The sequence below is a fragment of the Lytechinus pictus genome, chromosome 14 (genome assembly GCF_037042905.1).
Source record: "Lytechinus pictus isolate F3 Inbred chromosome 14, Lp3.0, whole genome shotgun sequence".
Taxonomy (NCBI): domain Eukaryota; kingdom Metazoa; phylum Echinodermata; class Echinoidea; order Temnopleuroida; family Toxopneustidae; genus Lytechinus; species Lytechinus pictus.
In genome coordinates, this window is record NC_087258.1 from 21,925,001 (window position 1) to 21,947,942 (window position 22,942).

General features: G+C 36.5%; 1 protein-coding gene across 2 annotated transcripts; it reads right to left on the minus strand.

The window, feature by feature from the left end:
* Window positions 1–247: 247 nt before the first annotated feature.
* LOC129276476 (coiled-coil domain-containing protein 63-like) lies at window positions 248–19,218 on the minus strand. 2 transcript variants are annotated; one of them, XR_010295651.1, is made up of 14 exons: window positions 19,126–19,216; window positions 17,171–17,295; window positions 16,569–16,668; window positions 13,977–14,107; window positions 12,390–12,571; window positions 10,964–11,077; window positions 10,376–10,631; window positions 9,680–9,897; window positions 8,583–8,751; window positions 6,345–6,520; window positions 5,228–5,404; window positions 2,057–3,688; window positions 1,314–1,607; window positions 248–860 (listed from the first exon to the last, which is right to left on the minus strand). XR_010295651.1 is itself a non-coding variant. In XM_054912855.2 (12 exons), the coding sequence occupies exons 2-12, from the start codon at window positions 17,241–17,243 to the stop codon at window positions 3,572–3,574; spliced, it is 1,713 nt and encodes a 570-aa protein (XP_054768830.1). In that variant the 5' UTR covers window positions 17,244–17,295; window positions 19,126–19,218; the 3' UTR covers window positions 248–3,571. The 2 variants fall into 2 exon arrangements, 1 of the variants encoding a protein (XP_054768830.1); XM_054912855.2 differs by having other exon boundaries at window positions 248–3,688; window positions 19,126–19,218.
* Between the last annotated feature and the right edge of the window lie 3,724 nt (window positions 19,219–22,942).

Consider the following 22,942-nt stretch of genomic DNA (forward strand, 5'->3'; position numbering starts at 1 on the left):
GGGAAAGAGGAAGATCTTCCAATAACACATGATCCAAAGAAAGGAATCAATGTATGAATCAGGGAGAATGTTGAAAATCTGTAGGTTTTCACTAAATACATGTAAGTCGGTCAATTTTCAGGGAGTCTAGCTCCCTCACAATCAAGGATAATTGGTAGCCCTGGGTCCCAGGGCATTAATTTCAAGTAAAAATACCTATTTGATACAACACATACATGTACAAAATGAAGAGTATTCCAAGTAGAAATATGGTATGTACAACTTTTTAATAACACATGAATTTGGTGATGAAATGATTTCAACAATTCAAACATTCTTAAAATGTCAATTCAAACACAGTCATAAAGTTTTGTACAAAAGTAATCATGATAAAAGCAAAAATGGAATACATAATCAAACAAAAATGAGTAAGAAATTTCTCTTTTGAACAATGATATAAATATTTTTACATACATTTATGCATAAGAAAAAATTATGTAATTTAGAAAATACAATTCTTGAACCATAGTTTGTTATGTTTTAATTACAAAGCTGAAGGATTTGTTGTTATGAACAAAGGCTAAGGGTAACTACATGTACATCTTATACATCTTAATTATAATCATGGAAAGACAAAAAAAAAGCAACTTGACAAAGGAAGCCTGTACTTAGTCTTTCAGCGGGAATCTCGTTATTAATGTGCTTTGCGTCTCTTCATTGCAGATTTCCTGCAGTCTCCAATATTTTGTCTATGGTGACTGTGGTGATTTAAAATGAAAAACTGCTTGCAGGATTGAACTTCTGAAGGTTTCCATGGCGAAGAAGAATAGTGTAGTAGGTTTCACAGTACACCAAGTATCTTTCTCGGGCAAGTGTTGGTCCTGACCACCCAATCTCGACGTTTCGACAAGTGTGTTCTTGTCGTCTTCAGGAGAACTTGTGAAGACGACAAGAACACACTTGTCGAATCGTCGTGATTGGGTGGTCCTTTTCAAGACCAACACATGCCCAATAAAGATACATGGTGTACTATGAAACCTACTACACTATTTTCAGGATTCCTGCAAGAAAGACGTACGTGGCTCTGACTTTTGATAGAGTGTCTTAAAAATCTGGGTTTTTTTATTGGATTTTGGGGCAGTTACACAAAGATTTGCAACATATAAATTCAAATTAATCCCAAATTGAGTTGATCTCAAATACTATCTCTTCCTTACACAACTTGAGATCGATCCCAATTTGAATCTTTTGCAAATCTTTGTGAGACTGGCCCGTGCAAGTGGGAGGGGGGTGGGGCTGAATCACTTATGTCTTTTATGTAGAGGTGTTGTGGCTCAACGGACTTTGAACCACAAGATCCACAACCCCACCGCAGCACTCGCATCCTTTGGCAAGGCGTTTATCTACATTTGCCACTCTCCACCCAGGTGTAGTAAATGGGTACCCCGTAGGATGGAATTCCTTGAATGCTCGAGCGTCCTATCAGGGTAGCTGTGCTAAAGCCAGGGTAATAGTACATTGTATGCAGCGCTTAGAAACACATTAAGCTCTATATAAATGTTGCATATTATTATTATTTTATGGTCGAGTCTCGATTAACTCTTTGTGAAACCTTTAGAACAAGATAGCTTGTTTGAAAACAGAAAAATCAAAGAAACAGATCAACGAAAGTTTGAGAAAAATCTGACAAATAATCGAGAAAGTTATGAGCATTTGAATATTGCAATCACTAATGCTATGAAGATCCTCACATTGGCAATGCGACAAAGATGTGTGATGTCACTTGTGAACAACTCTCCCCATTACTTTAGAATATATTTCACTTAAACTGCCTCTTTTATCACATCTATCAGTAGATCACGTGTTCTTTCTATAGGAGGGCATGTAATACAGATTTTTAAAGAATAAATCATGGATAAAGAGTTTGCATCACCATAGAAAAAAGCAGACATTTTGGGGGTATTTTACAGTCCATCAAAGGGAAAGTTGTTCACATGTGACATCACACATCCTTGTCGCATTGCCAATAGGAGGATCTCCATAGCATTAGTGATTGCAATATTCAAATGCTCATAACTTTCTCATTATTTGTTTGATCTTTCTCAAACTTTCTTTGTTCTTATTCTTTGATTTTTCTATTTCAACACAATCCTGCTTGTTCCAAAGGTTTCATTCCCCTTTAAATATATTATCTAAAAAGGTAAATTGCCACTTGGTCTACTCCCACTTTTGTCTACTTTCCATTTCATCTCATCCCTCATTGCCTAGTCCTAGTTTGTCTACCCAACCGTTTGGTCTAATAAGCCAGTTCGTAGTTCCTTTCTGCGCATGATCAGAGGAAGGTCACTTGTACTAAAGTGACATGGTGGTTTAAAATCTAATGAGATAAGCACCAACTTTGATGTCTTGATTATTCATATATTCCTTTGAATTGTGTTTTTCATTTACATCCACAAGAAACAACCATGCGTCCACAGTTTGCCAAGTATATTGCGCAACATGCTATGATATGCATTCAAAGTAGGAATGCAACAAATACCTTCATAAAGTGTTCATTGGTGTGCTATTCTAGTCAACTGGTCTATTCAATTTCTTCATACTGCTATGTAAGGCACGCTTACGTAATATCTTGCTTTGAAATCTGCCTATCATAATGAAAGAAATGAAAGGTCATTTGTCCATGAAGTAACTACGAACTGGTCTATTGCCATTTAGCCTATACCAATTTTTCTCATTTCCAGTATTAAAGGGTACACCCATTTTGTCTTACATCCACTTGGTCTAACATCACTTATGGTGTGTTGAAAGAAAATATTTGATACAAACTGCAAACATTTGTTGCAAATGTACAAGTGATAGAGTAAATCAAATTCAACTACTTGTTTAAAAAAAGCAGACCCAAGCAATTGAGTGCAAACTTGCCCTTAAGTCCACGAGTTATGATTCGTTTTGGCATCCAAAACTGATTTGCAAGTTTCTTCCAACACTCCATGAATCTGTATGATCAGACGAACTTGTTCATGAACCCAGCATGTCTTCAGACAAGGCGCAAAATAATTAGTAGACGAGATGAAAATTAGACCATTTTAGGCATTAGACTTAATGACAAGTGATACGGTTCAATTAGACCAAAATTGAAAATAAAGGGACTAGGGTTAGCCATGATAGTCTTAAGGCCATCGTACACCTTACGATTGGTCTGCGACCCGACTTTGGAATATGCAAAATGCAATTTGCTCCAAAATTGGATTGCGGACCAGTCGTAAGACATGCCGAGGTCTTTAGGCGATCTCAGAATTAGACCATCAGCTCGTAGACTAAGGGGTGTTGCAAGAAAATATTTGCGATCGATCGCAAATTTTCTGTTGCAATTTCACAATCAATAGATCAATCTTAGCTCTAAAAAAATCAGATTACACTCCTTGTTGCATCAGTTCAGCAATCAATCACATATTTACAATTAAAGGTTAGACATGTGATTGATTTAGGGGCCAAAAGTAGACTTGCAATTGATCGCAAGTTTCTTGCAATGCCCCATAAGTGTACAATATATAAATCTTCTTCGTATTCATGTTTCATACAAACTATACTCTTAATGTTTGGTTCCTCTCTTCTTGTCTGGGATGGCTTGTTTCTGCTTTAACTCCTTGGCTCCTGACAGGTCGTACTGAAAGCCCTTCTTCTTTGCGGCTTCCTCTCGCTTCAAAACCTGTACGTAAACAAATGGGGAGTAACAAGTGATTACCAGCTGTGGTAACGATCTCAAAATGAGTGCGAACAGAATCCAATAAACAGACCACCCAAGTGTTTGTATGTATAAATACAAAATATGTGCCACATGACTCTGGGAAAAAAATGTGCAACTGCTGAGAAATGGGCAAAATAAGCACAGAATTCCCAAAAATGTAGGGTATTTTTTCAAGCAATATGAAAACACTGTCCCACATTTGCCTTTTTGCGTTAATTATCATCAGAATTATCGGTTTTCAGCTGAGATTTCATGATTTCACAAAGATGAGTTGATTTCAAAGTACCAGATCTACATCTATGATAATATGGTGGTAATTAAGCTTGATTTTAAAGGCTTTCTCATGAAATAATGATTTGCTGCAATTACTTTCTTTTACCTGTAATCATAAGCATACTTCTTAACTCAATAGAGACTGAGCAAGCATATATACTGTATATGCAGGCTGGTGTCTATTGAAAAACATGTGTTCTAGCAAAATCACTCAGTCTCCAACGCCGGGTTAACCAATAAAGTATAAATGATATCAACAAATTCATCGAAGGGGGGGGGGTAAACGTTATGACAAAATGGTAAATAGTCTACTGAAGAATTGATAACACAAAATTCTAAACAATTTTTTTTTTGCAAAAGGAGATTAGCCAATGTGAAAAGAGACCAACAATCATTGACAGAGTGGAATTATATACCCATTTGGAATTCACCTTAAAATACATGTATTCCAAACTGTCCATTGCAAAAGCATCTCGTAAATTTGTGATTGGCTATGGTATAGCTGATTTGGCCTGCCGCCTGAATGTTCAAATTATATGAATCACGCATCATCAGGTGGAAATGGCATTTCCACCTGAATATTAAATATTTAATCCCTAATAAATAGTTACTTTGATATCTAAATTTGATAGCAATCATGGCAAGATTGATATAAACAACCCCACATTCCCCCATTAATATATCACCGTCAATAAAGCATGGAAAATAATCATACCCTATTATTAAGTTTGCCTTTCGGTTTTAGACTATTACTGGGATGCCTCTAACATTACATCTTCATTCACTGAACTTTAATAGATCTGCTTTTCTTAATAAAAAATCATACAACCGCAGATTTATAACTTCTTATTGAAGTTCTGCTCAACCTTCTCAGACGGTCTTTCAAATCTTTAGTTGATATGCATCTTAATTCTCATAGTTTTTCAAATGTTATCTTTCATTACCACTATTACCTTGAGAATACCGTAATATTTTGAATTTATATTGTAATTTCTGTAAATTTCTTGATTGTTTTGTTATATTCCTTATTTGTTAATTTCATTTTTTTTGGTAAAACATCTGTCAATTCAGCTTTTAAGCTGCGATCACATGATTTTAATAAATCTTGAATTTTGACTTTTGAATCTCATTTCATTTTTGATGGCTTATTGTGAGTTTTAGGGTGGACATGCACATGTATACTATCTTGACACAACTGAAGGGGGGATCTAAGAAATGATGACATACCCCTTTCATGATCTTCTGCTTGAGTTCATTTTGCGTGAGCGGTCTATTATCATCGTCGCTCATTTCAGATCCTTGATCGCTGTCATACTCGTCTCCTGTAGAGGGTGGTAGAATGTTGAGCTGAGCGGGTGCTGCGATGGGGCCCTTACCAAGAAGGCCTGGTACCTTGGACTCAACCTGTCAAATGGAATACAAAATACTCTTACTATTTATTCACATCTAATACAGATTTCTCTATATAAGTTGCTGTTATATTTTGTTTGTTTCCTCACAGAAAAAAATATTAAGTATACATCTCAATTTATATGGTTTGTATGATTATATCAAATGCAATGACACCAGTATACTAATTTTATTCTATTGAAAATTAAATAAACACAAATTTCACTTTGAAAAATGCCCCTAAAATCATGTCTATTTGATCCAATTAATTTCTGCATTCAATGATATAGCACTAAATAATATAGTATGAAAGAAAAATACACAAACACATTTCCATAAACACACCCTTTTTCTTTTTTCCTTTGACATACAAGAAAAATATGTGAAATTAAATTTTCCAAAAAAATTAGCATTTGAATGCAGGAGACAGACATCATCAATAGGTTGCTTGATGTCCATGGCAGCCCCAAATGTGTCCAGTTCTCAGCAAAAGTAGACAAATATCAAGGATCATATCTTCATTCATTGTTCACTCGTTGTGTGCATAATACACACAATATTACATGTTTTCTACGATAGCAGCTCTTTGGCTTTTTTTTTTTCATATTGTAAAATAACCTTTCATATTTATTATATTTCTGACATATTTTCTTAAGGAATACTCATGTTTGTAAGTGTGCAGCTCTGCATGGCACATGACTAACGGGTGACCAGACGTTTGCTCCTGCGACATTGCTTCGGTCTTAGTATCTTTGAAGGTATAGGGTTAGAGTTAGGATGGTAATAAGAGTTTTTTATTCAGAATAATGTAAAGATAAGGATTATGATTTATTTAGTTTTGGAGGTTAGGATTTATGTTTGGCTTAACATGCAGATTCTTCATTGGAGCAATTATCGCCGGAGATAATGTCATGGAACCGAATAAGATGTGCATAATAAGACGTTGAAGGCATACCTGATCTGCATTCTTGCCATCTTGGTAGATGCTGACAGTGAGGAGTTCATTGGTCCTCTGTTCAACCAACCCCAGATACTGCATGATGGTATCGTCAGTCACTCCCGCAGCACTGCCGAGCATACTGGTGATCATTGAACTGTCACAGTTTGTCTTGGTGAATAGTGAGTTCACGCCTGCAATCAAAAGTAAGGATGTACAACAATATGAGCCGAGATTTGCATAGTATATAAAATCAAGTATCAGAATCATCGATCACTTTAACAGAATGAAATTGTATGAACGAAATAAGAGAAAGTGTATATATTGCTGAAAGGGCACATAAAAAGCATACTGACTGTACAGTAATACTGCCAATCGGTATATCCAATCTCCTGATCATACAGATATGTTCCACTTGGGCAAAATGTGAAAAAAAAAAATGAAAATAATGCATGGTTTGCTGCATCTGGCAACTATGGAAAGCCAGCAAAGTCAACATACAAACTGCATGTTTGTTTGAGATGTTTTCTAGATATGATGTATACTAATACAGCCATCAATGTCTTGGCAATATAATAGTGTGCTTTGTTTAAACAAGTGGAATGCCTCTGGCCGTCTCACCTGCATCACGCGATTCAATATAGCAGCAGTGCTGATTTTGAAAACTACTATAACTCGCACAAGATGTTCAGTGATACTTGGTTACTCTTTTTTCCACGTTTTATGAACTAGACCAATACACTTATAGAGATATGATGGCAATTCAACAAATACCCCCAACGTGGCCAAAGTTCTTTGACCTTACATGACCTTTGACCTTGATCATGTGACCTGAAACTCGCACAGGATGTTCAGTGATACTTGATTACTATTATGTCCAAGTTTTATGAACTAGACCAACACACTTTCAAATTTATGGCTGTAATTCAACAAATACCCCAATTTGGCCAAAGTTCATTGACCCTAAATGACCTTTGACCTTGATCATGTGACCTGAAACTTGCACAGGATGTTCAGTAATACTTGATTACTATTATGTCCAAGTTTCATGAATCAGATCCATAAACTTTCAAAGTTATGATGGTAATTCAACAGATACCCCCAATTCGGCGAAAGTTCATTGACCCTAAATGACCTTTGACCTTGGTCATGTGATGTGAAACTCATGCAGGATGTTCAGTGATACTTGATTAACCTTATGTATAAGTTTCATGAACTAGGTCCATATATTTTCTAAGTTATGATGACATTTCAAAAACTTAACCTTAGGTTAAGATTTTGATGTTGATTCCCCCAACATGGTCTAAGTTCATTGACCCTAAATGACCTTTGACCTTGGTCATGTGACATGAAACTCAGGCAGGATGTTCAGTAATACTTGATTAACCTTATGGCCAAGTTTCATGAACTAGGTCCATATACTTTCTAAGTTATGCTGTCATTTCAAAAACTTAACCTCAGGTTAAGATTTGGTGTTGACGCCGCCGTCGCCGTCGCCGCCGCCGCCGCCGCCGTCGGAAAAGCGGCGCCTATAGTCTCACTCTGCTATGCAGGTGAGACAAAAAGGACATCGTGCAAATTTCTTGGAGAAAAAAATCATGATGTGGATGGATTTCCATATACATGTAGTTTATCGGATCAATCATAACTCTTTGTAAAACGGCCCCCGGTCTGAAATATTGCATATACTTGGGCACTTATATTACCTATAGAAGGTCAAACTACGTACAGATGAGGGTATTTATCTTTTTGCCAATTTTAAGTAAAGAACACTTGTTACTCTAAAAGAAAGATGAACAATCAAACACTTGGAAGTGTGAATTAAAATGCAATTGTGATTAATAACGAGCATCAGCCAATCAAATTGGATACTACATTCTTTCCCAGTTTGAGCATTTTTTTAGCCCATAGACAGAGGGTACAACGACCATTGGCAAATCTACATAGATCATAACATTGAAGTGCACACTGCTCAGATCATTATGAATATATTGATAAATTTTGAATATTTGTTACTTTATTATTATTTTTTTTTTTACAAACAGGCACCTCAGTATGCACGTTCTACCCACACATTTAGAACCTTCTTGAAATAATCTGTCTGCTTTCTAGTTCATACGAAAATTTTTGGGTTTGAAATTCATCATGACTGAAATAAGAAAGGATTAAATGGGTTTCGGACATACAAAACGGTAGATCATCTTATGGAATTGAAATGAAGCGTATCAGACATTTTGACAAAGTAAAGCAAATTACCTCCTTTGAGCTGGTCTAAGATCTTGTTAACGCTCTTGGCCTTGGCATCATTTTCATCGGCATTCTTGGTGGCAGCAACCTGCCTCTCCTCTAGGTCCTTCAAGATTGCCTTGCGCTCGGCTTCCATCTCAGATCCCTGGTGCTCAAACTCACGCATCTCCGCCTTAATCTATTCGAAACAAGACAACGATAGAGATGAAAAATAAGAGTTTGTATATTGCATGCGTATCATATATCAGAATTATAGCAAATATTGCAATCATGATCCTTCATTGAAGTGTATTGAAGTATCTATTTTTTTCTGAGTTTACACAGTAATGTAAACAAAACACTATTTATTCTATGAGTACATGTACATTGTTTAATTTGATTATATAGCTTCTGGAACAGTCCTTAAAGATTATGAATACATATTATTCTGATTTAAAAGTAGTGTATTATATACAGTATATGAACACAATTCATTAAACAGATAAATTTTCAAATTCAATATGATTCATTTTATTCAACATTATTATAATAAGGTGAATTAAAGTTTACCAAAAAAGCACATCATTTTCTCTTGAGGCCTGTCAACAAAAGTGTTACGATCAATCACAATCAACAAAAATAAAAGAATTAACACTTGAATTTCGACCAATCAGAGGCATGCATTAAGGTCTTGGGTATAACATAGAGCATTGTGGCCCAGTGGATTAGTCTTCTGACTTTGAAACAGATGGTCGTGGGTTCGAATCCCAGCCATGGCGTAATTTCCTTCAGCAAGAAATTTATCCACATTGTGCTGCACTCAACCCAGGTGAGGTGAATGGGTACCCGGCAGGATTAATTCCTTGAATGCATGAGCGCTGAAAGGCAGCTCGAGCTAAAGCCAGGGTAATAATAATAACATCGCGCGTCGGAATAGAATATTTCTAGATAGATGGCGCTATATAAATGCCTATTATTATCATAACATGCATTTCTAAGATGTGTTTGAACACTCCTTTTCTCTGCTGCAACATATGATTTTCTGAGGTGTCTTTAAATGCAATTCCTCCAGAAACAAACCCCTGGAACCCCCCCCCCCCAAAAAAAAAAAAAAAAAAATTACATACCTCTTCAATCTGGTCCGAAAGCATCTCCATCTCGTTGTTCTTCTCATTGACAAAGTTGAAGAGAGCAAAGTTCCTGTCCTCCGTCTCGATGAACTTCTTGACCAAGAGAGCCAGGTCCTCCTCCTTGGTGATCTCTGAGATGCGCTCAAAGGCAGCCTCATACGCCTCGATAGAATCTTCCTGTCGCTCACGACGACGCTTGTCTGCAGCTTCCATTTCTGGAGATGGTAAAAAAAAAGTGATTAAAGCACAGAACAAAGTACATGTAGGTAGAACATCTAATAACTGACTCTACAACAACTCTCATTAAGGCTAAATGATGTAAGTGATTGTTCTGCAACGGAGGAAGGTAACAAACTTCCTATCTTGTTTTATTGTGCTTGCCATATGACGAACCCGAGAGTAAGCAACAGGAAGACCATGTTGGTGGCAAAGAGCCGTGGCATGCCAAACATAGCCTGCCAGCTGGATGAATGATGGCACCCTTCCCGCCAAATCATAGATGAAGTAACAGACAACCTGACTTATTAAACTCTGGCTATTCCTGTCTGATTTAAAGGATGGCAGCTGTGATTGACTTAAGAACTCACTTAGTGATTTGGATTTTGAATCCCGCACAAGAGAACTACCACTTTCAAGGTACCCTTAAGGTACCGGCCTTTAAAGAACAGCTTTTCCAACAAGGAAGGGACTTACCCTTCTTCTGTCTCCATGCCTTCAGGTAGTCATCCTCCTCCCTTTCCTTGCCCTTGATGTTCATGAACTCCCGGAGCTTCTTGTCGTGGTCGATGATCCGCTGGAGCTCCTTCATCTCCTGCTGATGCTGGGCCATGTCCTTATCGGCTTTCTCCTTGAGGAGGATCATCTTGGCCTGGGCTTCGTCCCTGGAGTCGTAGGCCTGGGTCGACTGGTCAATCACCTCACCAATCTCCTGTCTCAAGTCAGACTTTTCCTACAGAAAGACAAATAAGGGAATGGATACTAGATGTAAAACCCAGTTTTTTATTCAAAGTCTTCCTTAGCATTCCAACATCATAAAGAGCTGTTCCTGGATTCATCCCGATTTCTTGGAGACAGTCTAACATAGATTTTATTCAAACTGCAGTTTTGCGAGTCATGATGGTCGTGATTCTCATCAATGGTTATAGAATCAAAGTACCTAGATATTATCATGGGGGGGGGGGGCATCGGCGACCCCCCCCCCTCCCCCTTAAGAGCCACCCCTGGACACAGCATACTCAAGATTCTGAACTTGGTTTGAAAATAATTACAGAATTTCCTTACCTTGTCAAGTTTCTTGCGGATGTTTTCATACCGAGTACGCTCCACTCTAAAGCTGTCAATCTCCTCGCGAAGGCTAGCATTTTCTGTCAGCATGGCATTGAACTTCTCATTGGCCTGTTACACATTCAACGAGTAAAGAAATGGTTGTTATTATTCTGTTGGTGTTCGTTATTGTCATAATCATCTTCACAATTATCAACTGCTTGTATCAAATATGTAATGAGACAAATGTCCAATAAAAAAAGAAAAGGGAAATCTATCTCAATCTAAGGTGAAAAGCACTGTAACGGGGGAAATGAGATGAAATGTTTCACCTGATATGTCAGGGAATAATGCTGCTTAAATTTAAAATTTGGTTACCACATTTTGGTCAAAAGAGCAAAGCTGTCAACTATGCTTAAAATCTGCTATACAAAAGAATTTTGGGGTAGCACCCTTTAAGAAATATTGAGCAAATTGTTTGTTTTGTTTGTTTGTTTGTTTGCTTGCATTTATTTCTGCGTTCAAAAACACAATACAAAAATATTTACAATTACAATATACAAAATAATTCACAATATAAACAATGTAGTCATATTACATGATAAATACAAATAAGAGTGTGAGTATAAATTAATCTTTTATAAATGTAAACATATATATATAATGTAATAAATGAACGCAGGAGACCACCATCGTGAGCGGTTAGGCTTGAATGGATGGCGGCCTCATAAAAAGATTCGTGACTTAGATTGATATTTACTGGTCAAGTGGGTGCATTGCAGGTGCAGGTGCTGTATAGCAGTTGAGTAAAATCAGAATGTTAAATAGCGAATGTTGATATTTGAGTGAATGTTTTAATTTGGAGCGAGGGGTTGATAAGATTGAATGATAGTTTTCTTTAGAGTGGCTTTTAATGAGTATATGGTTGAACAAGTTTTAATATTGTTTGGAAGATCATTCCAAATGTCTGGACCATGATGTCGAATTGATTTAGAGGCAATTAACAGTCTGGGGTTAGAGAGATGAAAGTTTCCGGATATGCGTGTTGGGTAAGTATGGACAGAACTATTAAATTTAAACATGTTATCAAAAGACGAAGGGAGCAGATTGTTAATATATTTAAACATAATTATAGCTATTTGAATAGTATATAAGTCGTGATGCAATACTGGGAAAATTGATGCAATACTGGGAAAATTATTCCCTGTATGTTTTATTGGGCTTCACCAAACGGCAACTGCTCGGATTTATCTCTTACCTACATGTATTGGCCTAAGACAAGTTTGTGGCACTAAGAAACTAGGAGAAAATATCTCTAGATAATCTACCTAATTTTCTCGATTCCATAAAGAAGAAATCCTATCTCTAAAATCCAACCATCGGATGAAGCTTTTCGATAATAAAAAAAAAACAATGTTATTCTACAAATGTTTGCTGCCCTCACCTGGTGTAACCTGTTTTCCTTGACTCTGATAGCTTTGATGGTTTTCTGTGTATGATGTTGACTCGCATGCACACCTCCCATGCACTTGTGCTGCTCACGAATCTCCTTCTCTTTCTTGCGGATCTTGGTGTCCAGTTCCGCCTGCTTATCCTTCTCGTCCTTCACCTGCTGCATGAAATTATCTGAGCAGGGTTGATTAAAGAAAAAATGTTATGCAACATGATAACTTGGTGAATGATGCGCATTGCTGTAGTAACGACTTTCCAGGAGCCCGTTTCATAACATGACGAAATACCTCCATTTGATGACACTATACCCCATTTTTTCTCAATGAATTCTCTTCTCCGAATACGAAAACCATACTGCCACAGGCATGCAATGTAATTATCAAAACACCTGTTTCTTGACCTCGGTCCGAAGATAACACAACAGCCCGAGTGCGGTCCGAGAAAACATGTCGCCATTTTTTATTCACTTACTTTCCTTATTTCGAGGTTGATTTTCTTCGTTCGAAATTGAAAATGGTCTAGCATTGAATTTCTGAATACAATATGCCTTTAAAAACATGATTAAATATCGAATACAATAATTTAATTCCGAAGGTCCTTCTACAGGCAGAGAAGACTTACGTAATACACAGCTGTTGTTTATCATTTCGTCCTTGGCTCAACGCTCATAATCTGGCCTGTGGGGATTACCTGGCCAAGCGGGGTTGATCAGGCGGGTGTTTCATAAAGCTGTTCGTGAGTTAAGAGCGACTGCATGGTGATCATGTCTTGCGGTAAATGGTACAAACCATTGGCGATGATCACCAGTCGTTGTTAAAGTCGCTCTTAACTTACGAACAGCTTTATGAAACGACCCCCAGGGCTTGGAAATGATGTTTTAGATTTTCAAATGCAAAATGGGGTGAAATACCGCAGTTTGCCATCTGATCTGCGGTCCGCTTTCAAACGGGGGTAAGACGTAATGAAAAGACTTACAACTGCTCGTCAGCCAATCAAAATCAAGGTTACCATGGTAGTTGCCATAATGGCAAAGTTACAACAGTTGCAAGTCCTTTATGAAACGGGCCCCAGGACTTTTCTTTGACCAATAAACTCAAATTCAAATCCATTAATTTTCCAACAGAAATATAATAATATATCTGAGAACAAAAATTACATGAACTAACACATTATTCTTTTCATTATTAGATAATTTATAATGCACATTTTAAAGAGAGATCTGCTAATGCAAGTGGAAATGCTTTTGTCTCATGCCATTTATATATCATGAAATAAAATAAAATAGAATAGCCACAAAGAATCCACATCAGTGGGAGTAGAAAAAGTACATACACTTATGTTTGGGCTAGCCAGAATCAGACTGGATAATCAACATTTGTATAAAAGCACATAGTCCGTAGAGATGCCATTCAAATGTGAGCTAATAAACTAAAAATAAGAATGATTACAAAAAACTCTACATTTTGACTACAAAGATGCCTACAAGTAGGATACTCCAATGTAAGGATAGGGGGGGGGGGGAATGTAGGTTGTTTGTAACATTTTTTTATTATTTTATTTTATGAAAAAAAATTGTCACCTCTTTCATCCAGAAGGGCATTAAGCTTATCAACGTTGCCTCCATCTCTTGACTGGTTGGTCTGACTGTCGGACAATTTGAAATCTTTCATCAACTCCTCTTTCTCGGCTTCCAAGGTCGTGATCTCATTACTGTAAATGCAAAATTCATAATACAGATGTATGGTCAATACTGAATACTGATGATGGGATGAATCTTGGCCTAAAAGTATGGCTCATACACTTTTACAGTACACAGGGTTCACACAGAAATGTGAAAACAGAATTCCATGACCTTTCCATGCCGACTAAATTGCAGCTTTCCACGACTTCCTTTCTGGCACGGTTTCCAAAATCAGACACGTTATGATGGCCTCCACCCTCCACTTCCCCTCATGAACACCAATTATAATAGCAGAGTATGATCACAGAGTATGAGAGTTGCGAGACACGACAAACTGGAAAGCTGCCATAGCCAAGAGGTAAATGCAATTCCATGACTTTTCATAAATTTCTGAATTCCCTGACTTTCCATGACCACTAATTTTTCCAGGATTTTCCATGACTGTGGGAACCCCGGGGACAGTAAGCAATATACTGTCATGAAAATTGTAATTTGACATTTTGGACCGACTATAGGACAGCATGAAATCTTTCATTGACTCCTCCTCCTTGGCTTCCAGGACTTTGATTGCATTAATATCAAAACAACTTTCATTTAAAGTGTTAAGATATAAAGGGGGTACTACGGGCTGAAGATCATATGATTTGAAACAGTAAACAAGTGGAACGCCTCTGGCAGTCTCGCCTGCATTACGCGATTCGATATAGCAGCAGTGCTGACTTTGAAAACAGCTAGTAAATAATTATTCACAAAAGAAAACACTCATATGATAATAAAATACTATGTCGATTGACCCAACATGACCTTTGACCATGATCATGTGACCTATGACAGGTGCAAAACAATCATTCATACTTGATTACCCCTATGTCTATGTTTCATGAACTACATGTAGATCCATAAACTTTCAAAGATATGATGCCAATTCAACAAATACCCCCAACACAGCCAAAGTTCATTGACCCTAAATGACCTTTGATTTTGGTCATGTGACCAAAAACAAGCACAAGATATTCAGGGATACATGGTTACTCTTATGTCCCAAGTTTCATGTAGATCAGCAAACTTGAAAGTTATGATGACAATTCCACAAATACCCCCCAACAATCTATCATCAAAGTTTGTTATGCCCAAATGACCTTTGACCTTGGTCATGTGACCTGAAACTTACACAGGATGTTCAGGGATACTTAATTGCTCTTATGTCTAAGTTTCATGAACTAGATCCATAAAATGTCAAAGTTATGATGACAATTTCACAAATACCCCCAACATGGTCAAAGTTCGTTGACCCTAAGTGACCTTTGACCTTAGTCATGTGACCTGAAACTCAGGCAGGATCTTCAGTGATACACTATCACCCTTACGTCTAAGTTTCATGAACTAGGTCTATATACTTTAGAAGTTATGACGACATTTCAAAAACTTAACCTTGGTTAAGATTTCGATATTGATTCCCCCAACATGGTCAAGTTCATTGACCCTAAATGACCTTTGACCTTGGTCATGTGACCTGAGACTCAGGCAGGATGTGCAGTAATAATTCATTACCCTTATGTCTAAGTTTCATGAACTAGGTTCATACTTTCTAAGTTATGATGACATTTCAAAAACTTAACCTTGGTTAAGATTTCAATGTTGACGACGCCGCCGTCTATAGTCTCGCTCTGCTATGCAGGTGAGACAAAAACAGTAAATTCAGACAAACAAAAAAATGAACATTTCATCGGAATCATTTCAAAGCTTTGAATTTTTTCTATGAAACAGTTCTATTGTCTTCATGAATATGTAATGAACAAGTTGATGATGTCATATCCCCACTTATTATTATTTTTTTAATATTCTATCCTATTAAACAATATCAAAGTTTGTCCAACAAGAATGAAAAAAAAATAGACAACTGATTATATAACATTTAAACAAAATCAGAAAGAGACAAGTAGAAAGAAACTTGCTCACAATACACTAGGAAGGGTATCAATGCAATACAAAACATGTGAGATGGGTTTCCTCCTCCTAGTTTTATAGGAAACGATGGATGTGCAATTCCATTAAGGGTGCTTTTCTTGAGGTAATGAGACATCACCCCCCCCCCCCCCCCCGGTTCATGAAAGTTCAACATCCATGAAAACAGCAAGAGTGAGATATTTGTTTTGGAGTCAAAAGAAAAAATAGTCTTATCAATACCATATTTTATGCAAAATTCGATATAATCATAAACAAAAATATCATGAGAAAATGCTGGTCTTCAAACACTTTCAAAATGACATTATTTCTTTCACTAAAGTAGAGCGAGCAATCGCAGTAAAACAAGGCACATTGATAAATGGAATCCATTGAAAAATTCTCAAGATGTTCTTGCTGAATTGTACACATTGTCTACTAATGTGTATGATTTATTATATTGCTGCTATTATTTATGTATATTGTGATTTGATTTTGAAGCAATATAATCTTTAATAAAATAAAAAAAAGAGTGAGATCACTTACAGTTGGCGCCTAATAAGGTCTTGGGATTCAATGTTGTAAGCATTGCGATCGCCTTCCATGATACGGTACTGCCGCTGAAGCTTACTCAGCTCAGATTCAGCTAAAAAACACAAACGAAAAAAAATATAATTAAGATCATTCAGAATCATATACTAATAAATAGTGTGCCATGCATTTTTATTGCAATTTTTTTATGTTTCTTAATGCTAATTGACTTAATTACGTTTCTTATTGTATCAAATTCTTATAATATCTCAGTTTTTTCTAACTTCATGAAATCTAGAAAATTTTAATGACAGGATTTATAGTGCACCATACATTCTTATTGCATTGTGTTTCAAAATGCTAATTGATTCTTACATGTTTGTTCCTTAATGCAGAAAATCCTGTTATCACTAGAACTTTTAACTTCATGATATCAATAAATACTAAAAATATTTCTTGACATTCAAATGAGATACTATTTACAAGGGAACTCCAGTCATGGGAAAGATGACAAGTTCTCTCTTGGAATTTGAGAGGATACAGTAAAAAGGTCCAATGCAATAACAGTTTTCAGCTTTAACCCCCCTAAAAAAAAAATGATGAAATATTCTTCTTACCTAACTGTTGATCAGCATCGACATCGCTGATGTCTGAGCGACGGCTCGCAGATCTAGGGGCACCTCGAGGCATGATGTCAGTCTAACTGAATTTATTCAAGCTCCACAAAATATTTTCAAAAGTCCTGAAAGACAAACATTGTAATTGAAATCATTTGTCATTTAATTCCATCACATAGAGTCATAGTCATACATGTACATGTAGATCAAATCAAAATCACTCTGAATTCTCGCTACCCCAAATAGGAACAAAAATCTCATAATGCGCAAGACGAGATAATTTTCACTCCGTCGGGTTGTCATCACCACTTCCGGTTTAGAGTCATGCTGGCGCGAGGTTCGCGATACTGAGTTTTCCACCACGCTGAAATCGATGCCAATCAGCGTAATTTGTACAGAGTATAATACTTTTTATTACATTTGGTCAGTTTTGATTCCATTTGAATTATAAATAAAAATAAAAAATATATTTCACGTGAAAATAATTTTTATTCATGTTTTTATTTGGTTATAAAAAATCAAACAAATAATAAATATATTAAAATTTTGCATTTAGCGACCGGCCTGACATCACGATCGTATTCAACTAGACGCTAAATATATACAGCATTCATGTCGTTCAATTTTTTGTCGACCACAAAATGGATAAAAATCAGTTTCGGAACTTAAAAAAAATCTTAACTGACAGATGAATCCCGTGCAATGGAAAGCGTCGGGCAGAATTAGTGACTTTAGCAGAAAAGGCCGTTAAACTGTATCGTGAAATAGAGGGTTGTGATCACGAACTTTCCGAGCAAAAGCGACGTTGTGTTGTTGTGCATGACGGCACTGTTGATCTGAATGGCAAAACAGTGCATTGGACTTCCGAACAGGAAGTTGTAATACCGAAAAGCTATCCCATAATGCAATGCGCGTTACATGGATTTTCCCGGATCTCAGCGAAATCGCTATTTGGGGTAGCGAGAGTTGGATTTACTTCAACCATTGGCATTGCAGTCTCATTTATTATACTCAGTACAATTATACAAATTTGTATTAAATAATATATCTACATCTACATCTTTGCCTTTCCAGTTTGACAAGCTAAGTACCGGTAATATACCGTAAATTAATTAAAGTTAAAAAAAAAAGATAACTTGATTACCACCACTACTCATAGATCAGCCCACTTTTTACTGTAACAGTGTAAGTCCATATTTAGAGTCTAACACTGTAACGGTAACAAAGACATGAAAGACAAAGTTACTATTTCAATCATTTTTGGCATGCACAATGTCAATGAATGTCATGATATTGATGATATGGTCCCAAAAATAATGGGGCCGGGGTCCGGGGAGGATTCAAGCCAGCCCAGCCCAAGTCCAAGAGGAGGAATTTCAAATCAAATTAATTCAATATTAATATACGACCCATGTCATGACATGTCCCCCCCCCCCTTTCCAAGATTTTCATGAATTATTTTCGTTTGTAGGAACAACTCCAACACTTATTATACCCAGTTGTTGTGTGTCCGGACGATCAATTTTAGAAAGTCATTTGGAAAAATTTACAAGGGAAGTTTTATCAATTTTTAGTACAAAATGTCAGGAAATATTATAGAGAACAAAATAGAAGATGATTACAACTATTGAATTCGTATTTTTAGTGTAATCCAAAGACAAAAAAAAAGGCTTCAAAAATATAAAGTGTCCGGACACCCGATCCCCCATCCTACTAATAGTAATACTAACCTCGCAATACGTGAGAGTGACACTAAAGTGAATACCTGGGACTGTACAAACACTCAGAATTTCCAGGCCACTGCTAGCTGCATTTCCTAAAGTAATATACCGTACTTATATTATAGAAAATCAGCATTAAAAACACTAAAATCTTTTTTCAAGCAAATTTGTATCATACAACAGTCTCGTATAGTATTCCTAAATTAATAAATAAGTAAGTGTACCGGTACTCACTTTTATTTTCGATGTCGAATCGCAATAACCAATGCACTTCAACCTCAGCCAGCTACCCGGTACGGTAGATATAAAGAGAGAATTATTGTGTATACAAAATAAATAGTACGACGACGTTTCCTTGGCGACAAAATGCGCTCTCTACGGCCGGTACGGTCGGCTGCAGTTTGACGTAAACTAAATCGTTGACTTGTGTACGTGCCTGGCCAGTCTGGGATTAGGCAACGTGTTTCTGCGGGATAAAGCGGCGACTGTTGTTGACTTTGTGATGTGTACATATCTGTATGTATATATATATTTATATATATATATATATATTGTGATGAGGACAACTCAAAAGATGACGCAGGACACCATTTATTAGCTTTAGCTTTCGTCTTTAATACCCTTTAATAAGACTTCGTCAGAAGCGTCTGAAAAATATAAAGAGATATGTAACATGCAAGTTTGGCTTTCACATCAATTACTTATCATTAAGTTAAACATATTCCATAATCTCATTAGAAAAATGAATGAATGAATAAATTAATTAATTGATAAATAACAAATAAATTAATTCGATTGAAATAATAATTATATAAATATAATTTTGTAATTTGTGACACTTCCTTTAAGAGCAAGATAGAATACGTTAGGCATCCTGACCATAATAGTCTGTAATTACAGGTATGTCATCTTCATTTATATAATTATCATTTCAATCGAATTAATTATTTGTTATTTATCAATTAATTAATTTATTCATTTATTCATCTTTCTAATGAGATTATGGAATATATTTAACTTAATGATAATTCATTGAAATGCAAGACAAACTTGGATGTTGTATCTCCTTATATTTTTCAGACGCTTCTGACGAAGTCTTATTAAAGACGAAAGCTAAAGCTAATAAATATTGTCCTGCGTCATCTTTTGAGTTGTCCTCATCACAATATGTTTCATACTCACACCTCAAGAACGTTTGGTACAAGTAAACTTGTCATCACAATATATATATATATATATATATATGCAGTAAAATGTAGGCGTGGTGACCTCCACGAATCTTAGGTTGTTCCCCCCCCCCGGCCCCCCCAAAAAAAAAGGTCTTTACAAATTTTACGTCGTTGATCGTATATACCTCTAAAAAAATTGACAAGCAGAAAAAAGGGTCTTAATTCAACATGCATCTTTTAGGGGGAGGGGTATTTTGAATTCTTAGGGGGGTAGGTATAAAAAAAAAGGGGGGAGTTGATCCTCTGATCTGTCAACCATCCCTGCCTGCGTACGCCACTGGATAGTGCCCATACAGGGGAGCGTTTCATGTAAGGACGTACCGTACTTGTCAGAGGCGACGTACATCCTGTTTTATCTGACAGCTATAGGTATTAACCATAAAGTTAAATACGTATATATATAACTCTATGGTATAAACGTGCAAGGCCGCTCATGAAATGCTCCCCATCAGAAGAGCGTTTCATGAAAGGACTTGTCGGACTTAAGGGATACTAATTTAGAAGGTAATATGTACAATTGTAAAATATAACAAATTAATAGTATTGTATTTTAAGCACTGGTTCAATGATATTTAAACACATATAGGCCTTTTACTTAATAAAGACAAAGACAATTTAAAAGAATGCAACAGACCATGTTTGCCATCATGAGCGAATGGGCCTGATTTGGGGAAGCTGCTCGCATAAAAGTCACAACTAAAAAATTTTAATAATTCTAATTTTTAATCTTTGATTTTTTTTTTCTTTAAATCTTCGGAATTATGTTATTGGGTAATGCAATCGGGCATACCATTCACCATTAACATAAATAGCATTCATTAGGCACACACCGCTAAGCCACAATTGCGTTACAATTATCCAACAACTATCCATTAATTATACCACTATATAGGCACATGCTACTGAGACACCATATTGGGCATATGGTATACCATTACACATATACCACTGAGACTATTGGACACCACTGAGACACCATTGGGTTTATGGTATACCATTCACCATACCAATCATATCATTATAGAGGCACATACTACTGAGACACCATTGAATACGACTGAGACACCATTGGGTATATGGTATACCAATCATACCATTAGAGGCACATACTACTGAGACACCATTGTATACCACTGAGACACCATTGGTATATGGTATACCATTCACCATACCAATCATACCATTAGAGGCACATATACTACTGAGAGTCTGAGACACCATTGTATACCACTGAGGCACCATTGGGTATGGTATACCATTCATCATACCAATCATACCATTAGAGGCACATACTACTGAGACACCATTGTATACAACTGAGACACCATTGGTATATGGTATACCATTCACCATACAAATCATACCATTAGAGGAACATACTACTGAGACACCATTGAATACCACTGAGACACCATTGGGTATATGGTATACCATTCATCATACCAATCATACCATTAGAGGCACATACTACTGAGACACCATTGTACACCACTGAGACACCATTGGGTATGGTATACCATTCATCATACCAATCATACCATTAGACACATACCACTGAGACACCATTGGGTATATGGTATACCATTTACCATTAAATAAACTACCAATTACCATTAAGAACTTACCATTGAAACACCACTTAAATACCATTCGCGTACCATTTACCATTCAGATCACCATTCAACTACCATAAACTACCACTTACCATTAAGAACTTACCATTGAAACACCAATTAAATACCATTCGCGTACCATTTACCATTCAGATCACCATTCAACTACCATTCGCCACCATTCAAATACCATTGGCGATTTTTATAAGGGCCCCCCCCCCAAAAAAAAAGGTCTTTACAAATTTTACGTCGTTGATCGTATATACCTCTAAAAAAATTGACAAGCAGAAAAAAGGGTCTTAATTCAACATGCATCTTTTAGGGGGAGGGGTATTTTGAATTCTTAGGGGGGTAGGTATAAAAAAAAAGGGGGGAGTTGATCCTCTGATCTGTCAACCATCCCTGCCTGCGTACGCCACTGGATAGTGCCCATACAGGGGAGCGTTTCATGTAAGGACGTACCGTACTTGTCAGAGGCGACGTACATCCTGTTTTATCTGACAGCTATAGGTATTAACCATAAAGTTAAATACGTATATATATAACTCTATGGTATAAACGTGCAAGGCCGCTCATGAAATGCTCCCCATCAGAAGAGCGTTTCATGAAAGGACTTGTCGGACTTAAGGGATACTCCGGGCTGAGAATAAATGATTTGAACAGATAAAGAAAAATCAGACAAATAATACTCTGAAAATTTGATCAAAATCCGGGAATAACAAAGTTATGACAGTTTTTCATTATTCCCGCGGTATTAGGCTTGTCTTCATGAGTAAATGAGCAAATTGATGATGTTATATCCCCACTTGTTCTTTTGTATTTTTTTAAATATGAAATTACGTTTTTTTTTTCCTTCTAAAACTAAAAACATTGGATTGAAAACTGAGTAAGTGCATTAGATATTCATTGCTGCAACTTTAAGTTATTTCATTATAAGGGTCACATAATATCAATCACACATAATTATGTGTGAAAATGATTTGATTTCACATGATAAGGAAGGTGGGGATGTGACATCATCAGCCCACCTATTCATGATGCTGTGCATATCACTATTTTCACAAAATATTGCTTACATGTAACTTAAAAATTCAATAACTTCGCTATTGGTTATCAGATTTTGATAAAATTTGCAGCGTTTTGCTTTGTGAATTTTACTCTATTTATTGAGATATAAATATCTCCAGCCTGCATAATAGTTCTGCTCCG